We start from the raw sequence: 22,649 nt of genomic DNA on the forward strand, positions 1-22,649 counted from the left end.
CCAATACTCAATAATTTTCTCATCTATATGCTTTTATTCACACTGTTCCCTCCGCTACATTTGCCATCCACCAGGTCCATCTATTCAATTCTTACCCTATATCAAGGCCCAATTCAAATATCATTCCTGTTCTTTCAGCTAGAAATGATTCCTTCCTTCTCTGATTTCCCATAATACTTTGCACAATTCATTGCACTTTCATATTATACCTTAATGTGTAGTTATTAACATACATGTTTCATGAAGGCAGGGACCAGGTCTTTCTTTTCTTTGCTTCCCTCATGGCACTTGACCCAGGGCCTTATGCAGAAAAGCTTAAGAATATATTACATGTTTATATAATATCGTAATTTACAAAGTGATTTCTATGTCCTCTGCCTGGAGGCAGGGTGTTGTCAGACTTGTAGACATATAAGTCTAAAGCTGTCATTATTTGCAGCCCAGGAAAGTTCCCTCTAAACCAAGGAGGGACGTGATCAAGGAAAGTTTTGCAGAGCTATCTAGGATTGCCAGAAATCAGTAAGATGGATGGCGTTTGGCAGCTGGAGGTAGCATTGGGGATTGGTATTGGAATAGAGTGAGGCCTGAAGTGTTTTGGTGATTCAAAGGAAGGAGCAGTGCACTAATGGGGATGGGAATGTAGAAGGAGAGACACAGGGGAGGCTAGGGGGCATGGCAATTCCTGTAATATTTGTCTGGGGTCTCCTCCTAGGTGTCACCATCCTATGAACTGTTCTATGAGTGTCTGTTTCTGTCATAGTTCATTATTTTGCTATTCTAGTACCCATTTGTCCACCCCACCTCCGGAAAACATACTAGTTCAAGAGCAAACCCTGGCAATAGCATTGAGTTCAGATAGTGTCTAGAACCATTTATTTGAGTTGTACTAGTTAATCTCTCTTCCCTTTCCAAACCTAAGCACAGACTTTTCCATTATCGGCAGCAGCAGCACCTGTCATTTGTAATTGTAATACTATCTTATTTTTATTCCCGCAATCATCCTGTGAGGTAGGTAGTACAACAATTATCATACCCATTTTACAGAGGAGGAAAAAATTAGTCAAAGTCATGAAGTAACTTGCCTAATGTCAACCAACTATTAAGTGGTAGAGGTTGGTTTCAAAAAAAGATCTATATCTGCACAAAGGCATCTAACCTCATGCATGGTGCATGAAGACGAGCCAACAGCATCTCTGTTATTCACTATCCAGTTCTAGGCCATAGACCCAGGTTGGGTTAACAAATGGTCCTGTGTCTAAAGGTGGAGTCCAAGGATGAGGAGTCACTAGTCTGTGTACTGAGCATGGAGAAAGTTCAGAAGCAAGCAGGAGCTAACTGCTCTGACCCCCAGGAGCAGAATGGTGACTCAGTTCCAACTCCCAGTCCAGTCTGAAGTATACAGTGGAATAACCAAGGCAGGTATCCAAGACCAAAGAGAAGACTGCAGTTCTGACACTGAACTTGTAGAACTTTCCAGTTAGCTGAAAGTGGCTGAATCCAGGACCAGTCTACTGCAACTACCTAAGAGAGGCAAGACTATAGTTTCTCCGACCCAAACCCAGATCAGGAACTTGCACAGCACAGGTCAGGAAGACTGTAACCAGACTTTGGGAGCACTAAAAGTTTGTACATGCCTAGCTCAGGAGGTGTCCCTGAGATCCTGGAATAAGACAACAGTCAAAACCCATCCAAAGCAGCAGAAAGACCCAAGAGGACATAAGTATAATCCAAACATCCCTTCCAGAAGTGTGCAGAGCCTGGTTTTAACATAAACTGCAAAGTCAGGAAATAGGCTAGAAGAAAACCAATGAATCCCACCATAAAAAAGCTGTTATGGTGACATGGAAGTATAAGATAGAAATTTAGAAGAAGATAGTGACTCCAAAACATCTACAAGCAAAACCTCAAAGAGAAACACAGCTTGGGCACAAATCAACTAGAATTCCTGGAAGATAAGAATTTTCTTTGTGCTTTAGAGAGTTAATTTTTTTTTAATAAATGAGTTTACTAGCAGGGGAAAATGGAAAAGAAATTAGAGCTAAGGAAATTGAAAAAGGAATTAACAGCTTGGTCTAAGACAGAAGTGGGAAACCTAAAGCATTGAGGCCACATGTGGCCTTCTAGGTCCTTGGGCAAGGCCTTTTGACTGAGTCCAGGTTTTACAGAACAAATCCTTTTATTAGTGGCATTTGTTCTGTGAAGTTTGGATTCAGTCAAAGGCTTCTCTTGAGGACTTAGAAAACCATATGTGGCCTCGAGCCTGCAGGTTCCCCACCCTTGGTAAGAGGTGCAAAAGTGAATCCACCCAAGATTATGATTTCATGAGACAGGAAATATTCAAAGTCAAAAGAAAAGGTGGAAGATGGAAGGTATACCATAGCAAAAACAACTGATTTGGAAAACTATCAAGGAGAGTTAAATACAAGAAATATTGGACTAACTAAAAGTCATGATCAAAAAAGGTGGGAGGGGGGAAGATCTAAAACGTAATTTTTAAAGGAAAACTACCCAAATGTCTTAGAACCAGAGAGCATAGTGAAAACAGAAAGAATCCTGAAAGAAACCCCCTAATTAAAACTCCTATGAACATTATAGTTAAATTTAATTCTTCAAATACTATAAACAGCTAGAAAGAAAGAATACAATACTGAGTAATCAGAGTCAGGATCACAAAAGACTTAGTAGCTACCAATATGAAGGAGTGGAACACTTGGAGTATGAAATTCCAGAAGGCAAAGGATATGTTTACAAGTAAAAACAACTTATTTAGCAAAACTGAGTACAATCCTATGTGGGTAGGGTGAAGTGAGGGAAGAATTTTAATTTCATTTCATTTCAATGAAATAGAGGATTTTTAAACATTTCTGATTAAAAAACACCAGAGCTACATAAAAACTCTGAAACACACGACTCAAAAGAAACATAAAATAACTATAAGAAACTAAGCAAGGATAAACTTCCTACATTCTAATAGGAGAAGATGATACACATACCTTCTCAGAACCCTATTATCAGGGTTCATAGAGGAAGTCTAAATAGAAAGATTTGGAATAGTTCTGTTATGTGTTGATGATCTTAAGAGAATAGAAAGAAATATCCCTTAGAATATTTTTTAAAATTTTGTTTTTATTATGAATTTGACAAACATGAGTATTTTGATACACAAAGAACAAGCAGCTCAAAAGCACCAGTGCATTTGTCACTTAACAGATATTTATTAAGAAGCTCTGCTATGCCAAGCCTGTGCTGTTCACTGGGGGAGACATTAATGAATGCATGCAATGATAAAGCACTTAGTAAGTGCTTGCTTACTATGTACCAAGTGCCACGCTAAGTGCTGGAGATGCAAATAGGAAAAAAAATAGTCTCTGCTCTCCATGACTAGCTTGAGTGTTCTCCAATCTAATTTGAGGAGACAACACACATAATTAGAGTTCAACTACAAGACATACAGAAAGGTCTAGAAGTCCTAAGGATCACTAGCTTCCTAGCACAAAGGAAACCACTTAACTGCTCTCTGCCTCAATTTACTCACCTGCAAAATGAAGATAATAATAGTACCTACCTCACAGGGTTGTTGTGAGAACCAAATGAGATAACACACATAAAGTGCTTTACATACCTTAAAGCACTAAACATAAATGCCAACTATTATGCTCACCACGCAGCTTTCCATTGTTCTTTAGCTTAATATAATTTTTTTTTCTTCTGAGAAACCAGGATATAAGAAGTAACAGCTAAAGGAAAGATGCCTCATAAGCTTTCTTTAGAGATGTTAATAAAGAACTTGATGGAGCAGATTTACTATGTATACATACAGGCAGACAGATAGAAAGATGATAGATAGATAGATAGATAGATAGATACATAGATAGATAGATAGATAGATAGACAGATAAATAAGTGATAGATATAGAATGTGTGTGTTTGTGTGTATGTATATGTATATGTATTTATGTGTGTGTGTGTATATACATATGTTGCAGGGGCATTTGTTCATCTTATTATGATGAGCTTAAGCAAACATTGAAAATAATTGTCCCTTATACACCACCTTCTGTTACAAAAGAGATTCATACCCCTTTTATTAAAAAGATAAATTCTATGAAGAAATTAAGAAGATAATCCAAATTAAGTTAATATATAATTCAAACTAACATGTATATGAAGTATGGAAAGTGTGAAGATGGAAACCTAGAACAGCATAAACTACGTAGGAAATGATGGTTTTAGAACAAGAAATTAAAAGGAAGAGGTGGTGTCAAAGTTTTTAAATCGCCCAGAAGTCTCCTCTATGTATGTCATGAATATTATCTCAAGGAGAAAATAGGAAGGTGCTGAAGAGTACTATATACTCTTCACTACAATAAATAAATAAATCTATCATTTATACTGACATTTTCTTTTGATGAGCCATTGCCATCAATAGATTTCCAAAGCAACAATTTGTCCCTCATATCAGTTTCAACAATATATGCAATCAAATGAGTTATAGCTGTTGCTTCAGCCACTTGAAAGATGAAGTCTGTCATTTAATTGATAACACAGATCTTTAAACATAACGGCAAATGACCTTTTCACCCTATCATCTAAAACTGTGTGTAGTACAGGGGAAAAACCCCCAAATCTAAGGTCAAAGGACACAGATTCCAATTGCATTGTGAATAAGTCACTTAATCTCTTGAGGCTTCATTTTCCTCCTCTGCAAAATTAGGAAATTGGACTAGATTGGTGGGGTCAAACTCAAATAAAAGGGATTCATACTGCCCTTATGTTAACAAATTAACATTATATTGTATGGTATTTTTATTTTGATCAACATTTCCCAATTATAATTTAATCTGGTATTGTCACACTAGGGAGTTTTGCTAGATCTTGATACTTCTGTACTAAACCCCAAGTTGCCTTTCAACTAGACAAAGAAAAGAAAAGGGTACAAAATGAAACTTAATAAATGTTAGTTCAATTTAATTGAGGGAAGTAGGACATACAGAACCAAAGCATTTTCTTCACTTTTTTGCTGTTTGCTAATTTATTTGGGGCTTCTTAATTAAAGATTGAGGAATTGGGGTGAGATTTTATGCTCTTTTTCATGTTTAATTTTTTTTCTTAACTGTTAAGCTTATTTATATACATATATACATAAGGACACATTGAACTCCTTAAAGTAAATATCTTTTATATTTGCAATGCATACACCCCACCCCGAACACTGTATGAACTTATTTTCAACTATTTTTTCCTTTGATTTTTAATTATTTGTCAAGAGGAACATCATGTTCCCCATTTCTCCTTCCTGACTGTGTCAAATAAATTTGCAAAATGTTTTATTCCCCTTTAATTGATTTCCTTAGGAGAATGAGTTGTTTCTAAGTCTTTGGATTCCTTTTGGCTTTTTCATCAAAGACATAAATGCAACTTTATTTTTTATTTCCCATGTGAAAATGCATGACTAATTATTCATTGCTGTCATCTATTATCTGGGGAAAATAATATTAGTGTTTTTTTTAAGATCTTTTATGCTTTAGGCCTTCTCAAGAAAAAAAGTAACTTTGTACCATTAGTTTAAAAATGTTCTGGAACTTGAGACCCTGGCTGCTCAGGAAAACAGAAATGTTTTCTCAGATGAAGACACCAACTAGAATTCTACTCTTTGTGTAAATCTCAGATCTACATCATGAATGACTAAGGTTAAAGAAACATTTTAAACTTTTCATTTGGGCAGTATAGTTTCTGAAGAGTGGATATCTTTGAAGATATTCCACTTCAAAAAGACAGCATGAAACTTGGAGTGTTGAAAATGTATAATATTAAATTTTTCCTTTAGCTAAGCTGTAAATGAAAACCTCTGTATGTTCTTTATAGTTAACGTTTCATAGTTTCCCATATTTTGTTGTGAACATCTTTAAAAAATTATCTAGACAACATAAACATTTTAGTCATAAAATAAAATCATGGCAAAGTTTTAAAAGCCAAACACCATGTTGAATATTGCCAGCTATTACCCTTAATTCTCTTTTTTTAAAGAACCATTTGTATGTTTGATTGTCTGTCACTATGAGCTAAAGTTTATTTTTAAATAGGGCCTAGCTATTAGCAGAGTGTAAGGTGTATTCAGGGAGGACTAGTACCCCTGATGTGATGGCTTCTGAACCCTAGTCAGGGCTGCTTTCCACCTTTTGGGGTCCACCTATTCCACCCACCTCTCACCTGTGGCTCCAAGAAGCTGTGGCATGCACAGTGGCCACAAATCCTTTTGTCAGACAGGCTGAACCAAGTTGAAGGTAACCAAGGGATCTCAAAACCATTGGTGAATTAGGATGGGTTCCTACCCCAAGCATTTGAAGACTTCCCCAGGTGGAATGGGCAGATGAGAACAGTTTGCTCCAACAGCCATGAAGGCAGGTGAAGCAGACACTGTGGAGCATTTAGAGCTTAGTTAAACATCAAAAATGCCAAGGTCATCCACTGCATCTTGAGCCATCACTAGTTGTCTTGATTCTGTCCTGCCACTGGACTGTGATGACTCTGGAAGAGAGAGTGAGGCCGAGGACTTTGTGCAACTGTGCCTCACTTAAATCCAATTTACACACGAATCAAAAGACAAAAAAAGACTATTAGCGGAAAACTTATCAACTTATTGCAAGTGTTGGCCGCTTTTCTCTTTTCTGTCTACTGTAATATATGCATCCCACAATCTAAGGAAAGAGTAAGGTGCACTAAGGACTCTTTATATAATAACATCTAATACTATAATTCCAGTAATTCTGATTCACTTCTTATTCTCAAAAAGAAAAAGAAAACAACGATAAAGAAAACTAGATTTCAAAACTAACGTCAAGATGGGAAGTATTTGCTTGTTCTCTAGAAGATGTGCTTAGAATTCAAAATAGTATGAAGAATCAATATGAATAGTCATGCTTTCCTGGAATGAAATCTAATAGGATGAATTTTCTGTAATGTAGCTCACTATGGCATTGGGATCAGATCATCTAGTGCAGAGAAGATTGGCATATGAGTGACAATAAAAAAGATATTTCTTTTCTAGGTTCACTCAAATTAAAAAAAAAAAAGTTGGTTAGTATAGCTGAGAAGAAACTACCCCAGTGTTTGAGGAACAAGTTTCTGAATGTCAAGGTTTTTGATGCTGGATTGGATTACTTAGGGAACATGAACATATGTGCTGCTTTTTCAGAAACCTTTAAAACACAGCCCTTGCCACCATTCCTTATGCCTAGGTCACATTATACCTAAGGTAATTGCATTCTAACTTCAGTAATTATGCTTATCTGGAATTCCTCCTGTTCTCCAAATTGAATAAATAATCCTTTTTAAAAACTCATGGGATACTTAGTGTTTCTAGGGCACTATGACACTTGCCATTTATCTCAGTGGTAACAGAAAGAGTTGGCCCAGTGTGTTAGATCTTTGGTAAGGCAAAATGTTTTTATTAATATGATCACTGTATATGATTTTCTATTATTATCCTATTCATCACCCTCCTAATGGGAACTATAGAGTAAAATTCACTTTGAATCATTAAGCGAATAACCCCTGTCAACCTCAGAGGTGGCCTAATATATTCTTTCCTCTTTACTGTTAATATTTCACTGTGTAATTACAGCTCCCAATCCGTGTGCAGCTAATGATGGCAAAGGCCCATGCTCGCATATGTGTCTGATCAATCATAATAGGAGTGCTGCTTGTGCTTGCCCCCACCTGATGAAACTGTCCCCAGACAAGAAGACATGCTATGGTAAGGTTCTTCAAGTTCTTCAGGGTCCTTCAGAAATGCAAATTAAATTGTTCTAGATTGTATAAATGTTCAGATTTTTACACTGACTGAGGCAGGCGAGGATTTACCATCCTTGAAAATATTTGAGACACTTCTATTTCCTAGCAATGTTGATGATTCATCTACTTTCAGAAAGATTGGCAGACACTTTAAAATATGCAATACAGGGCACGCTGCTGTTTATTACCTTATTCATGTTTTCTGTTACTTTTGCTTTTGGTGTGTTAGCAGAATTTATCTCTGGGAAACAGTGAGATTTATAAGTGTAAAGTGGATCATCAGAAAATGATGATGCAGGTAGCCTGCATAACAAAGAAGTGTTTAAAAGCTTTAATCTCTGCCTGCACTTCACCCAAAGTCATTTTTGCATCATTTTAGTAGGGGAATTAACAATTTAGAGGGAAAATAGGGTACAATATATAACTTTGCAAGATGTAAAACAGACTTTAAACAGCACATTTATATAAAATTTATGAAAGCAGTTATAATAGTCTTATTTTTAATAATGAAAAATATATTTGTAACTTCATGTCTTTAAAAAAAAGGTGGGGGGGGGGAGAGACAAAGGCTTCCAAAGCTTAACACAGTGTCTTAGTCGCATATTTTATGATTTTTATAGTTTTAAGTCTCTCATTGAAATGAAACGATACACGAATAATATGCTAGTAATAATACATCTTAATTAATCTAAAGAACAAAAAAGAATGAAATATTAGCAAAGCTTCTTCCTATTCATATTGTTCCAATTCATTGAAAGGAAGGTACCTATAAATTCAATATGATGAAAATTCTTTTCATTAATGTTTATAGGATAAGGAGTTACGATTTTGAAAGTAAATGCAGCCTTTTGAAGCTTAGTTTTAGAAAACTGCAACCAAATGTGATTTCCTAAGTAACTTATGAGCTCATTGTAATTCAGTGATGGTATGAGAAATGATTTCTTAGATTCTTCAAATTCCATTCAGTTTAAAAATAAAACTCAATTATGATATCATACGAAGAACAAATTTAGAAATTTGACATTTTTAAAGCTTATATATTTTGAGATATGTGTTTGTTATTTGCATATGCATTTGATATAGTTTGAACTCATACTAGAAGAAGAAAAATAAAAATTCTAGGTTTACAAGTTTATTTCAGTGAAGAGTTAATTAAATATGAGTAAGTTATGAGAATCATATTCCCCATTTTATATTAATCATTGCTTTCAGTAATTAAAAAACACATGTTAATCAATCATGTGAAAATAGGCTTTCCAAGGATATTTGAACCTAGTCAACCTTACAAGTAAAAAATACCTGATTTCTTCTTTTCTTTTCCAGAAATGAAAAAATTTCTTCTTTATGCAAGACGTTCAGAAATAAGAGGAGTGGATATAGACAATCCATATTTTAACTTCATCACAGCCTTTACTGTCCCAGATATAGATGATGTCACTGTGATAGACTTTGATGCCTCAGAGGAACGTTTGTACTGGACAGATATAAAAACACAAACCATCAAACGCGCTTTTATTAATGGAACTGGGTTAGAAACTGTTATCTCAAGAGGTAAATACTTAAAGAATCACTGCCACAAAGCAGTTGGTGCTACATCTAGATACATGTTTGTAATCATTTTAAGTTTTGATGCTTCACATTTATGTTTGTCACTCCATTTTGGGCTGACGATACCTATTTATAGTTGTTTATATTTGTAGCTCCAATCTTAGTTGTTACAAATTTCCAAGATATATATTTACTCACCACTGCCCCATTGCTAATAGAAAGTTAATAGAATCATTGATTTAGAGTTTGAAGGGGTTATCTAGTCCAACTCTCCTATTTTAGAGATGGCGAAAATGAGGAGGGACATAGAGGAGCAGTTACTAGCCTGAAGTCCCAAAAGGAAAAAATAAGAGAACCAGCATTTGAATGCAGGCCCTGGAACTCAAAATCCAACACTCTCCCATGACACTTGTTCTCATATTTATGATCAAAATGGGAGATTTTTAAATTCTCCATTAAGCAGTGAGGGATTTAAATCATATATTGGACATTAAAGTTACAATTATAAATATCACATCAGTCATAACAAGAAGGATTTAAGGATTCAGAAGTAGAAATTTCAAAAGGCACCTCCTTACCATTTGGGTCCTTCTGAATTAAGAGAGCTCTGATTTTCTAATCCCCTTCTTTCCCCAGCTCTGCATTCACTCCTCCCTCTCTACACAGGTTAGTCAGTATTGTACTCATGGAGAGTAGAAGAGGAAGAAGTTGATGAAAACCATTTCCTCCAGTCTCACTCTAGCTTACTGTTTATTGTTAATAACAACAACAGCTAACATTTATATGTGCTAGGTACTGCGCTAAATCATTTGATCCTCAAAGCAACCCTGGGAGTTTTATAGAAGATGAAAATTCCTGAAGAACCTCTGTAGAGGAAGAATCTCCTAAAGACCCAGTCCACATGAGTAATTCACTTCAGTGAGTGGACTGGCATAAACTCATTTAAGTTTAGGGAACTGAGATACAATGGCATTCTATTGAATTGTGAGGTGAAAGGTCTCACAGAATTAGCATGATCTGTCTAGGTACTGGATTACCACTATGGCTTTGAGGTTGATCAGGCTTCCATGCATTCCTTCATACTTTCATGTAGTCAGTAATAAACCCATATTGCATACTTACTATATATCAGGCATTGTGTTAGGCAAAACAAGAGAATACAGCAATAAATATTGATGTCTTCATTTCCTAGCTCCCTAAACTTTATAGACACTTACCTTTTTTTAATTTGGAAGGGGAAAAGAGCTACTCACATAAGTGTACAACATATCTATGCTTTCAAGAAAGTGAGATTTTGTTGTTGGGAGAATTCCTTCCACTCCTGCAATATAACTCCTAATCTTAGAGAACTGCAAGAATATCAGGGTTACACAAGGGTTACACAGCTTGTGTGTGTCAGAGGCAAGACTTTAACTTGTTTTCCTGACTTCAAGTTTAGCACGCTAGCCACTCTGCCAAACTGCTTCTCTGCTTGAAATATAACATTTTACATTCTCTCTGAGCCATCAGGGCCCAAACAATGACCAAATGGAGCTTATGCTGGAACCTAATGTTGGCCAATCAATGAGAGTCAGAGTGATTTGGGTTTAGGGCATGGTCCTTAGGCTGGTGACTATGCACAGCCCTCCCTCACTTAAACGTAATTCACTTGCAAGTCATGGCATCACCTTCCTGATGTCATGGTCCTCTTCAAGAATGAAGGACAAACAATAACAACATAACATTTTATATATCAACTATTAATTTAAATATTTTCATTATTTTGTAATACTAATCAGCACCAGAGGTGTGGAATGAGTAAATGAATGAATGAATAAATGAATGAAATTTTTTTTTGGTGGAGGAATACCTTCTAAGCCTAAAACACTGCTGTAAGCAGTGGGGGTAAATATAGAAAAGTAACCAGTCCACCACTTTCAATGAGCTCACCTTTTAATGGGGGCAGGAAAGTTTATTTGGAAATCAGATGCAAAAGTCCCGTGCACTTGCTTCAGAAATGTCTATTTCACCAAGAGTTAAAAGAAATCCCCCTTCACCTGAGAAGTTACTTGTTTTCCCCATTAAATGATCCTTTCATAAGAATTTCCCCTACTACAGTCAAAAAGATTTGGATCATTCTGCCACTGGAAGATGCCCAATGTCTCATTCTTCCTTTGAAGAAGTATTTCCATTCTGTTTAGCAATCAGGTGACATTTCACTGATTTTGCTGCTTAGGTAGGTTGTTGTTATTTTATTTTTTATTGGTATCTTTTTTTCACATTATATTAATTTCTTGAACTTTAAGTAGGGCTTAAAATCTACTTCCGTACCAAGGAAAAAGCTGACCAGTTTGGTGTTTCTTTGGGGCATGGGAGTTTCGAGAATTTTTTTAATCTACTTCTTAACATGAGCCACTTTGCTTATCAATAAATAATTTTCAAATGAAATTTTATTAATATTTGTAATCACTCTTTTTAATACTTTACTGTTTACAAATTTGTTTACATACATTATCTTATTTGAGTCACATTTTGAGATAATTACCAGAAGTATTACTACCCCCATTTTCCAAATATGGCAATAGGCATAGAATGGTTTATATTACTTACCCAAGATCACAAAGCTATTTAGTAAAAGTCAGAAGCAGGTTTTGAATCTAGGTCACCCCAATTCCAAAGTCCTACTCTATTTACTATTCCACTAAGGCACAGATCTTTTATGCAGACTCAAAGCAACACACAAAGTTAAACATTCAGACTGTTCCAGAAAAACAAAAGAGACTCTGAATGTTTAAATATTCCTTTAGTTACTTCATCACTTAAACCTAAGTTAACTTAAGTCACTTAAACTCAAGTTAACTAAAATTAAACTTATCTACCACAGTTAAGTCACTTAAAATACCAAGGACAGCAGGAAAGGCTTTAGAAAGAAATAAGGATAAGGACATTCTTTCTTACACATGGCTAGTTGCTGCGACTTCCAGCTTTGCTGGAGAATTCTCTTTCTTTCTTTTTATTTTTTTTTTCAAATTTATTATTTATTTTTTAAACCTTTTTTTTCAGTTTTGAGTTCCAAATTCTCTCCCTCTACCCCCTCCCTCAGCCACTGAAAATGCAAACAATACATCAATTATACATGTGAAATCATACAAAACATATTTCCATATTAGTCATGTCACAAAAAAGATCAAGAAAAATGAAGTGAAAATAGTGTACTACAATTTGCATGCAGAATTCATCCATTTGGAGAGTTCTCTTTCATAGCTTCACATGGTCAGTAGCTTTTCATGGCTTTTCTTTCAATCTTTCACCTCTCCCGAAAGGTGAGAAGCACCTCTTTCTACCTGCTCTATAACTAATCGTCATCCTCAAGCTGCAGAAGTACCCCTCAGCCTGTCTGAAAGCTTAAAATAAGCATCTCATAGCTCACCTTCTGAAAATTAAGTTTGCTGAAATATGATGAAGTGAACCAAGGGCTATGCATATTTCTGCAGACATCTTTTTCATCCATTTAGAACCTGATTCTCACTCTTCTACCTCCTGCATCTAACCTCATTAACTGTTCTACCAAAGCTATCAATCAAACCTTATGCTAGAGGACTTTAAAAAATATTTATTTTAAAAGGCATTTATTATTTCTTCCTCCCACTGTACCCCTCCCCCCAGTTCCCATAGGAATATTAATCCAGTAAAACAAATCGCCACATTGGCTGTGTCCTAAAATTGATGTCTCACTCTGTATTTTAAGGTCTCTCTGGCAGGCGGTGATGGATGGGTGCTGTGTTTCTGATATTTCTTTTCTCCATCCTGTCCAATCTAACTCTAAAATGAGACATTGGTGTAGCGAAAAGAACATTGGACTAGGAGTCAGGAAACTCGGGTTCTAATCCTGGCTCTGCTTCTCACTTACTGTCCTACCTTGGACAAATGAGTTTTTCCTCCCCAGGTTTCAGTTTCTTCACATATAAAATGAGGGAGTTGGACTAGATCATGGGTGGGGAACCTGCAGCCTCGAGGCCACATGTGGCCTTCTTGGTCCTTGAGACTAGATCAAAGAGCTTTTATTTGCAGCTAGGTGGTACAGCAGAAAGAGTGCCTGACCTGGAGTCAGGAAGAACTGAGTTCACATCTGCCCTCAGAAACTCACTAGCTGTGTAACCCTGGGCAGGTCACTTAACCTTATTTGCCTCAGTTTATTCATCTGTAAAGTGATGTGGAGAAGGAAATGACAAACTAATCCAGTATCTCTGCCAACTGTGATTAAGAAAAAAGAAAGCCTAGTTCACATAGGTTTGAGTAGCATGGTTGTGACACCCTTTGATCCTGAACAGGGTATATAAACTCAGAGGTTAGAGTTTTGTTTGGGGTTCTCACTCACTGGAAGAGTGTCATGTGATTTGACCAGATGAGAATCTGGGTAGCTGCTGGAGCCCCCTGACTTTGAAAACCCACAGGTTGGTACTTCTCTCTCTGGTAACTATGTAATTCTTTGGTCAGACAGCTAGAGGCCTCTCTGTTGATAACTGTGTGTGTCAGCTCTGTTTATATCATCTCTGATTGTAATTTCTGTTTGTATTGGCCCTGAAGTTCAGCGTGCTGACTTTCCCACCTGAACTAAGTGAATGATATATGTATGTTTAATTACAGTGAGATTGTTAACCCCTTAAAGTTGCTTTCCTTAGAAAAGCAGATCAAAGAACTGTGCTAGCAGCCCTCCTGTGTGCTGGTGTTGTTGGTCTTATGCAGCCACAGTAGCTGCAAGCAGCATTGTTGTTACATTCCCCAACCTCACCCCTTTCCAGGCTTCTTTTCCACTACTCGCCTTTATATGCCCATACACCCCAAAAAGAATATGACGGTTTGCTGTTTTCCAAAATCACCTTTCCCTTTTTTTTATGCCACTTCTTTTGCCTGGAACATCATGTCACCTTTTCTCTAAGGCTACCTGTTTCAATTTTAGTTGTATGGCTCTGGCCAAATGCTGCATCCTCCATAAAGCCTTTGTCAATCACTTTGCCAAAAAGGTAATTTCTATCACTTGTGTGCCTATAGCAATTTATAGTTCTCTAATATAGGTTCTCTCTATCTTATACTATAGCTCATTTACATGAATTTTACTGTCAGTCCTACATCACAAACACCTCGAGGGTAGGGAACGTGTCTTTTTTTTCAGCCTTTGTATGCTTCATGATATTTAGTACGATGCAACCATATGTGTTGGAGAAATGTTTGTTGAACTGAACCCCTTGCCCATTTTTTCCCCTAAACTTCATCCAGAAGCACTAATTTTCCCAAATGGATGTGTAATCTATTCAGTTTGGGAATCGCGTCCAAGGAAGTAGTTCTTAAATTGTTCCTGACCTGCCAAGAGGGTGCAACTCTTATTCATGTTCTCCCAAAAGATCACCATAAGGAGCACAACCCAAATTCTAGAAACTTTCTGACTTTGCAGAGGTGTCACTGGAACACTCAGGCTGGTCACCTGTTGTCCCTTGTTCTTGCTATGTGACCAGGTCATACCATTCTTCGATTACATCCTTTAATCCTATTCTTTTCCAGAGTTCCTTATTTATTATTTATTTATTACAGCCTGCTCACACCACCAAGCACCTTTTCATTCATTCCTTGAATATTCACTAAGGTTATAGTAAACATCAGGTACTATACTAGATCCCAGTGATATAAAGATGAAACAAACCCTGCCCCAGAGGAACTTACATTTTATTTTGGATGGGGTGCGGGGAGAGGAAGGAAATGGGATACATAAAGAAGTAAATATAAGCTATATACAAAGTAAATACAAAGAAATTAGGGAGCGAGCAATAGCAATCAGAGGAAGGAGAGGCATCAGGATAGGCCTTTTGTAGGAGGTACCTCTCAACTTGAACCTTAAAGAAAACTCAGGATTCAAAAAGATTACAGCAAGTAATGTAATTACTGTAAGTAATGTAAGTAATTTAGAATGTCACACAGGGAAAGCAACTAGATCAGGTTGACTGGCTATTACTTTGCTACAGAGTGCAGAAAGAGATGGAATGTGCAGGAAGTCTCATAAAATTGGTTGGAACCAGATCATGGTCTTTACATTCCAAACAGAGATGTTTGTATCTTATCCTATTGGCAACAGAGGGCCATGAAAGCTTTGGGCAGTGACATGGTCAGACCTATGTGTTATGAATATTGATTTGGCAGACTTATGGGGAATGAATTGGAGTGGGAAGGAATTTAAATGAAGAGACCAATTAGAAGTCAATGTCTTCAAGCTAACCTTGACCTCCCAAAGTGCTCCTCTACTCAGGCCTGCCTTTCTTGTGCAGAATTCCGTATTTTGAGAATGCTATGTCTTAGCAAAGCATCCCTAGACTACACTCCATTCCTTCAGGGCCTTGCTAGCTAGGTAACAGCAAGCTAATCTCATTACCTATGTGCTAAATTGTTAACTGGTCTCATATAAGGACCATTTTAGTGGGGCCCTTCAGGACGCATAAAACCTTAATCCCAAGGAATAGTTCAGTGGTTAAAATTTCATTCACATGTCAATCGTGAGAAAAATTTACAGGGGGCTGTCAGTCCCCAGTACCCCTCAGATCCACATGAGCAATTGCCTAAAGCACCTACTCTCAAGCCCTGCTTCTTTCTGTATACTGTAGGGGTAGTTCATGTCAGCCTTCATTTATACATCTCCTAAAAATATCCCATTAAGAGATTCTTCTTCATGTGTTATATATTTCCTAAAGAAGTGAGAGGAGTATTCAGAATAAGTTCTAAGGAGTGTAATGAATGGAAAGTGTCACAGACCTTTGGAAATTGCAGACAACACATAAAGCAGTAACGGAAAACATTCAAACATCCCAGGTCAGAATGCTTCTAAATTAGCACTCTCTTTACCTTAATGCTTTCTAAAGCTTTTTAGACTTTTTTTTTCCTTCTAATTAAAACATGCAGTGTTTAGATCCCTTAATTGTATGATCAAGAAACAGCAAACCAAATATTCAGATTTGACTTAATGAATCCAATCTTAATTAGAGCTCAGTAATTTGTCTTAGGAATGTTAAAGGACTTTCCTCCCTTCCTATCACTGTCAATTCCCATTAATTACCTACTTTGAAAGATGTAAAACTCTGGCGAATCTTTTCGAAGTTGAATCATTCCATCTTATTTCTACATAAAATGGGCATATGCAGGTCGACAAAACGGCCTATTGTAAGTAATGCCAATTTTACTATGGAGATGAAAAAAATAATCAAATTAGTTTTGGGAGGTAAGGTACACAGCTCATTTGTTATTGACCAGAAAATGCTTTTTTCTCCAAACAAGAAAAATGCGCTACAGACTGGAGAACTGATTACCCTGATTTGCATTTGGGTCGCCTTGGACAATGAGATTACTGGCTATTTTTACTCCAAGTGTTTACTAGTGACTCATTGACTGTTAGTGTAATTTCAATGCTAATTGTTGCTTCAGGTTTTCAACTGGCTCAGCAGTGAGACATTAATGATTATTCATACCTCAAGAAGGGCTGATAAGGGAATGCGATTACAATCTTGTACAATTTTAGCTAACAAATTAAAGCGTAAATTAAATTTTCCCTGAAATGGAAAATGACTTAGTTGGGAGAGCCAACAGAATGAGGAACTTCATTCACTTTTAATTTTCTTTTTCCTCTCTTACAGATATTCAAAGCATCAGAGGGCTAGCTGTGGATTGGGTATCCAGAAATTTGTACTGGATTAGCTCAGAATTTGATGAAACCCAAATTAATGTGGCACGATTAGATGGTTCTTTGAAAACCTCAATTATACATGGAATTGATAAACCACAATGCCTTGCAGCTCACCCAGTCAGGGGGTAAAGTATGATTGTTTCTACTTTTTCAGAAAACTCTGCCATAATTTGATATCAAATATGCAACAATGCAGTAGGCCCCTTAAATATAGGGCTTAGGGGCTAACTAGTGATTTTATCTCTGGAATCTAAAGAGAGAGATAGCTACAGAGGTCACAGTTTTCTGACAACTTTATAAAAACAAGTATCATACACTTGTGATGTTTTTTTAACTTCTATTTCTAAAAGGGGAAGGAAAAGAGATATAGAGAAAATGTTAGTAAAATTAAGATTTACGGTATGTAGCTTTAACATTATTACATACATATATATTATACACATATTATATACATACATATATAATTTAGCTTCTAAAACCATAAATTGCAGCAAACCTGTCAACCTGCTTTACTTAGTTTCTTTACCTAGGAGTTTTAATAAAATAATAATAGCTACCTTTTATATAGCACTTACTATGTGCCAGGGACTGTGCTAAACACTTTACAATTATTACCTCACAATAACCCTTGGAGGGAGGGGCTATTATTGTCCCATTTTACAAATGTGGAAACTGAGGCAAATGGGATTAAAGTGACTTGCCAAGGGTCATAGAGCTACTAAGTTTCTAAGGTTTGATTTGAACTTGGGTCTCTCTGATTCAGAGCCTGGTGCTTTATCCAGTGTACCGCCCACCTGCCCCCAAGCTTCCCATAACAATGAAATCACAAGACCAGATCCTGTCCTAGACAGCAAGCAAGCAGACCGAGAGGAAGAAAGAAAAACAGATTTCATCAGCCTTGTTCTCTCATTGCTTGTTTTGAGAGAACAAAACTAAGAAAAGTAGTTTGTTACAAAAACTTAGAAGGCTTTATTTCCATTTTGATTCTTCCTTAGGAATATTTATTTATTGTTGCCTCTCTTTTCCACACCTCTCTCTTGATGGCCTGTCATGGCTTCATAAGCAGAAGAGGGGAGAATGAGAATGAATGTCCATAACTAATTTGGGTTGCAGGATAATGCAGCAACCATTATTATAAGACAAGCCTAAATTCGGATTAGTCCAACCTTTTAGGTTCAAGGCCTTAAAGTGCGATAGGCATTCGTGAACCATAAAATTCAATTACAAACTACTTTAATAATTAGGAGCTAAAAGAACACACTTAAAAGGATGTAACATTATAATAAAACAATCTGGCTCTTCTTGCAGCAGCACCACAGCAAAAAGCCAGGAAAGCATTTTCATGAATGTAACAAGAAGCAAAGTGGACCTTGGGATCACAGTTCTTCCAGTACTGAACTATTTGTACCTCAGGCAGAACGGAAACAAAATAACCCTCTTTCCCCCATAGCCTTGGTACATATATGTATACACACATATACATATGTGTGTATTATATATATATATATATATAGCATATATATATAATATATATATAGCATCTTTTATTCTAAGTACCTTAAATGAAATAGGTGCTTCTACCACACATGTCAATAGTTTCTTGGATTATTAACCACATATCTGGAAGATCCTAATTCTTTCTCCTGGGGCAAAATGAGTTGTTGAAAAAGGTGAGGCTAACAGCTAGGCACTCAACCATCCACCTTGCACAAGGGGAATTTGAAGAAGCAGGAGCAGTTGAGAGTAGAACTGCAGAGGCATCAGGAAGTCTTGGGCCACTCACCACTCTTTTACTCCCCTTCTCTGCAACATACCTTCAAACACCTGTTCTTGCTTTGGCTCAAATAATCCCTTCTTGATGTAGACCAAATATGGAAGTGGAATTTTTTAATTAAATAGGAAAAAAAATTTTCCATAGTAGATAGTCTCAACAAATCCACAAAAAAACCCAGACTGCCCTTCCTCAACCCCACTAGATGAAGGTTTGAATGTCCTGTATGATTCTGGGTTTATTATATGCCTTAGTGTGTTTTTTTCTCTATATTTACCACTATAGATAGGTCTAGCAGGCCTCATATTTGATTAATTCCTTTTTTTTCTTTTTAAGGAAACTTTACTGGACTGATGGAAACACCATAAATATGGCAAATATGGATGGCAGTAATAGCAAAATTCTCTTTCAGAATCAAAAAGATCCAGTTGGTAAGTATGTGTGATGTTGACCAAAGATTTGAGGGGAATAAGCATGCATTCAAGACTTATGAAATATCTGAAGTTTTAAAGAAAGAAAATACCATGTATTTATTTTTCAAATTAAATATAAATTTAACCCCAAAAAATAACCCAATGGGGCCCATCATTATGGTTGTGAGAAATTATTCTCTTTCTAGGTTCACATGATCTCTGTTTAGTGTGGGCATTTTAGACCCTTCACAATGGTACCAAAGTGATGTGAGTTAATGCAATATACTCCTTTCTTGTTGAATCAGTTCTGATATACTGATACAATTATTACTATTCTGTCAGTATCTGCTCTTGTGATTTTAATGATGAAGTTCTTAATCTCTAGATAAAGGTATTGACTGGTTGATTGACAGTAAAGTATGTTTATTTGAAATACATTTTAATTTCTTGCACTTGCCTATCTACTGAATTCATTACTGATTCTTGAACCAGTCCCGTAAAATAATCCACATTTAGCTTGCATTAAACCACAAAAGAAGACTAGAATTTGCTGTCAACAACTCTCTTGCTTCTGGCTACTTTTCAAATTCAGTGTATAAACCATAAACTCCTAGGATGACTTCAAGTTCCTCGAATGACTTCACATTCTAAGGAAGTATGTCAGCTAACCATAGACTAAATTAGTCATGATATGCCCTCTATAAAAACAGACTCTTTGAAATGACAATGAAATAATGAAACAAAGGTATAGTGCAAAAATTTTTAACCTGTGTCCTGTCCTTGACTCCTTTAATTGTCTGGTGCCACTAAGAGATTCATCAGAAGCATATTTAAATGCTTTATTTTTATTTGAATATATTTATTTTAAGTGTTTTAAAATAAAATACATAGGAATACAGAGGAAACCAATTATATTAAAATAGTTATCAAGATACACACACACACACACACACACATAGGTATATATATAAATAAATATATATACATATATATATATATATATATATATATGTATATATATTTAAAAAGAATACAGGGAAACAGAGGTTTGTAGTTTCTTTCTGCATAAGAGAAGTATAATTAGTACCTTCAAAGAAAGAAAGATTTTTTTTTTCTTAAACTAACCAACAATTGTTTCAACCCTTAGTTTCACTTTATTCTTGGAATCATGGCATCATTTCTCTTGAACATTATGGCTGATCTATAGCCACAAATATTCTAATTTAAAGTTAAAAAGAGAAAGAAATCTCTATATGCTATATTTTAATTCCTAACTTTGGTTGTTGTATCACCTCAACGATTTCTCATATTTTCTTGATTTTTTCAAAGAGTAAGAATTACCACATAGTTAATTGTCTTCTTAAACACAAATACCTGGTCTAAAAAAAAAAAAAAGAATATACCAGCTTTACAATGCGATGTTGACCATTCAGATTATAGAGGAAGCAGGAGAAAAATGATGGAAATTATTAATTTGGCTTTATAATGAAAGCATTCTACTTTTGAATCTGTGAAAATCAATGTACTTTGCTAGCCTTTCAGCAATTTTTAAGTTTTGGGAATATGGAAGAAGTTTATTTCCTTGAGAAGCAGTTTCGTTTTTATTAGAGAGAATTCAATAAAGGTGTTACATCATGGAGACTTGGAATAAATCAATCTTTTCATGTAATCCATGGAGTAAACTTCAGATAAAAAGTAACACAGTTAACAACTCTTTTCTTCATGCTGTTTGGTCTTGGATCCAGCATGCAATTGAAATTCATTGTAGAGCTGAAAATTAAAAGACAGATTGAAATGCTAACATTTCAGTGTGGTAGAAAGTAGGAAAAAAAGGAACAAGGGAATAAATATGCAAGATTATGACCACATAAAACAGACCTAATGGGGAACAAAGCAATCCCATCTGTGCTTATCTAGAGTTGTATAGAATATTTTATCCTGAAAGGTGAATATGTTAGTGACATTACAAGCAAATGAAGTCCAGACTATGTAATTTGGTAACCTAGAGATTAGACCCAAATTTTAATTTATATGTTCTTTCCTGTAATTGGAATAACCTTACCCTTAGTAATTTTAAATTCTAATTTCGGTGTTGAAATAGATGGGGAAAAGGCTTTATTTATAGAATGTATTTTACAGCAACTAAATTAGTGTTCATACTATCGGTCTACAGAGCTACTAATGTTACCATCAAAATAATTTTCTTTATTATTAGATATTTTTTAATAAATTATTTTCTACAATGACTAAATTCTCCAAACACACACACACACACACACACACACACACACACACACACATACACACACACACATTTCTCACACATGGTAGCTATATGACCATGCTCTTGTTTTACCTCAGCAATATCCTTAAAGGGGGAAGGGGAAGAACAGATTCCAAGAAAGAACAATAGAGGGAATAGATATTAGTGATAGAAGAGATAATTTCCTTCCTTTATTAGGTACTTTATTATAACACATGCACAATCTTCATCTTTACCTCGTCCTCATATTTGGAGACAAATATACAGACAGTTCTTCCTTTATATAAGTGGACTGTTCCATAGATGTCTATATAAAGTGATTTTCGTATACTGTGAATTTGCCCTAGGAGTGGGGAAGAGTGGAAGGCAGAAAGGGGGCCTTGCACCCACGCAGGGAAGGATGGGCACATAGTTCACATGTTGGGGTGTGGGCAGGGAAGTGAAGCAGGAGGAGGAACAAGAAGAACCATAGCCAGCCAGGTGGGGGCCTGGCCAGAGCCAAGAGGAAGAACAAGGGAAGGTGGAGCAGACACGTGGGAGCCAGACATGAACAGGCAGGAGAGGATGGGCAACATGTGGGGCTGGAGACAGACATATATTATCTGAGTAGACAGATGGAAGGCAGACACCCAGGGTGGACACATGGGTGGGTGGGTGGAGTGGCCCCTCTCCATGCAAGAGGTCTCAGGCCAAACCACCGACACTGCCAGGATGGCTGCTAGTCCCTTCTGCTTGCACTTGAAGGTTATTTTGTTTGTTTGTTTGTTTTTATTTAGTTTGGTGTGAGGGTGGTGAAAAGCTATGGACTGTGGAGCTGAGGAGCAGGAGTAGAGAGAAAGAACAGTACTGTACAGTAAAGTTAATAGGAGGGGTTTTGGGGGGAATGCAGATTTCTTTCAGAATTCTTTAGGTAAAGTCAAATTTTCAGAATGCAAATTAATGTAAAGCAAGAACTGTCTATACAGGTTGATGCTCCCTCAAACACTCTGCTCTCCAATTTATCAGCCTACTTAATGAACCCCACTATCAAAAATTTCACTTTACTTCAGCCACTCAAAGGGATACATTAGATGTCATCATCACTCATAATGGTGACAGCTCCACAATTTTAAACTCTGACATTTCCTTTTCTAAAAATAAATTTCTGCCTTTGTATCT

General features: G+C 36.2%; 1 protein-coding gene across 1 annotated transcript in view; it reads left to right on the plus strand.

Moving 5' to 3' along the window:
- The window catches only part of LRP1B (LDL receptor related protein 1B), a 2,306,513-nt gene that overhangs the window by 1,507,607 nt on the left and 776,257 nt on the right, over nt 1-22,649 (plus strand). Inside the window, exons 28-31 of the mRNA XM_036744555.1 lie at nt 7,625-7,756; nt 9,118-9,345; nt 16,995-17,169; nt 19,152-19,246. Of these exons, the coding sequence (XP_036600450.1) occupies nt 7,625-7,756; nt 9,118-9,345; nt 16,995-17,169; nt 19,152-19,246 (630 nt within the window). The remainder of the gene's footprint in view (nt 1-7,624; nt 7,757-9,117; nt 9,346-16,994; nt 17,170-19,151; nt 19,247-22,649) is intronic.

Source organism: Trichosurus vulpecula, chromosome 2 (assembly GCF_011100635.1).
Source record: "Trichosurus vulpecula isolate mTriVul1 chromosome 2, mTriVul1.pri, whole genome shotgun sequence".
Taxonomy (NCBI): Eukaryota; Metazoa; Chordata; class Mammalia; order Diprotodontia; family Phalangeridae; genus Trichosurus; species Trichosurus vulpecula.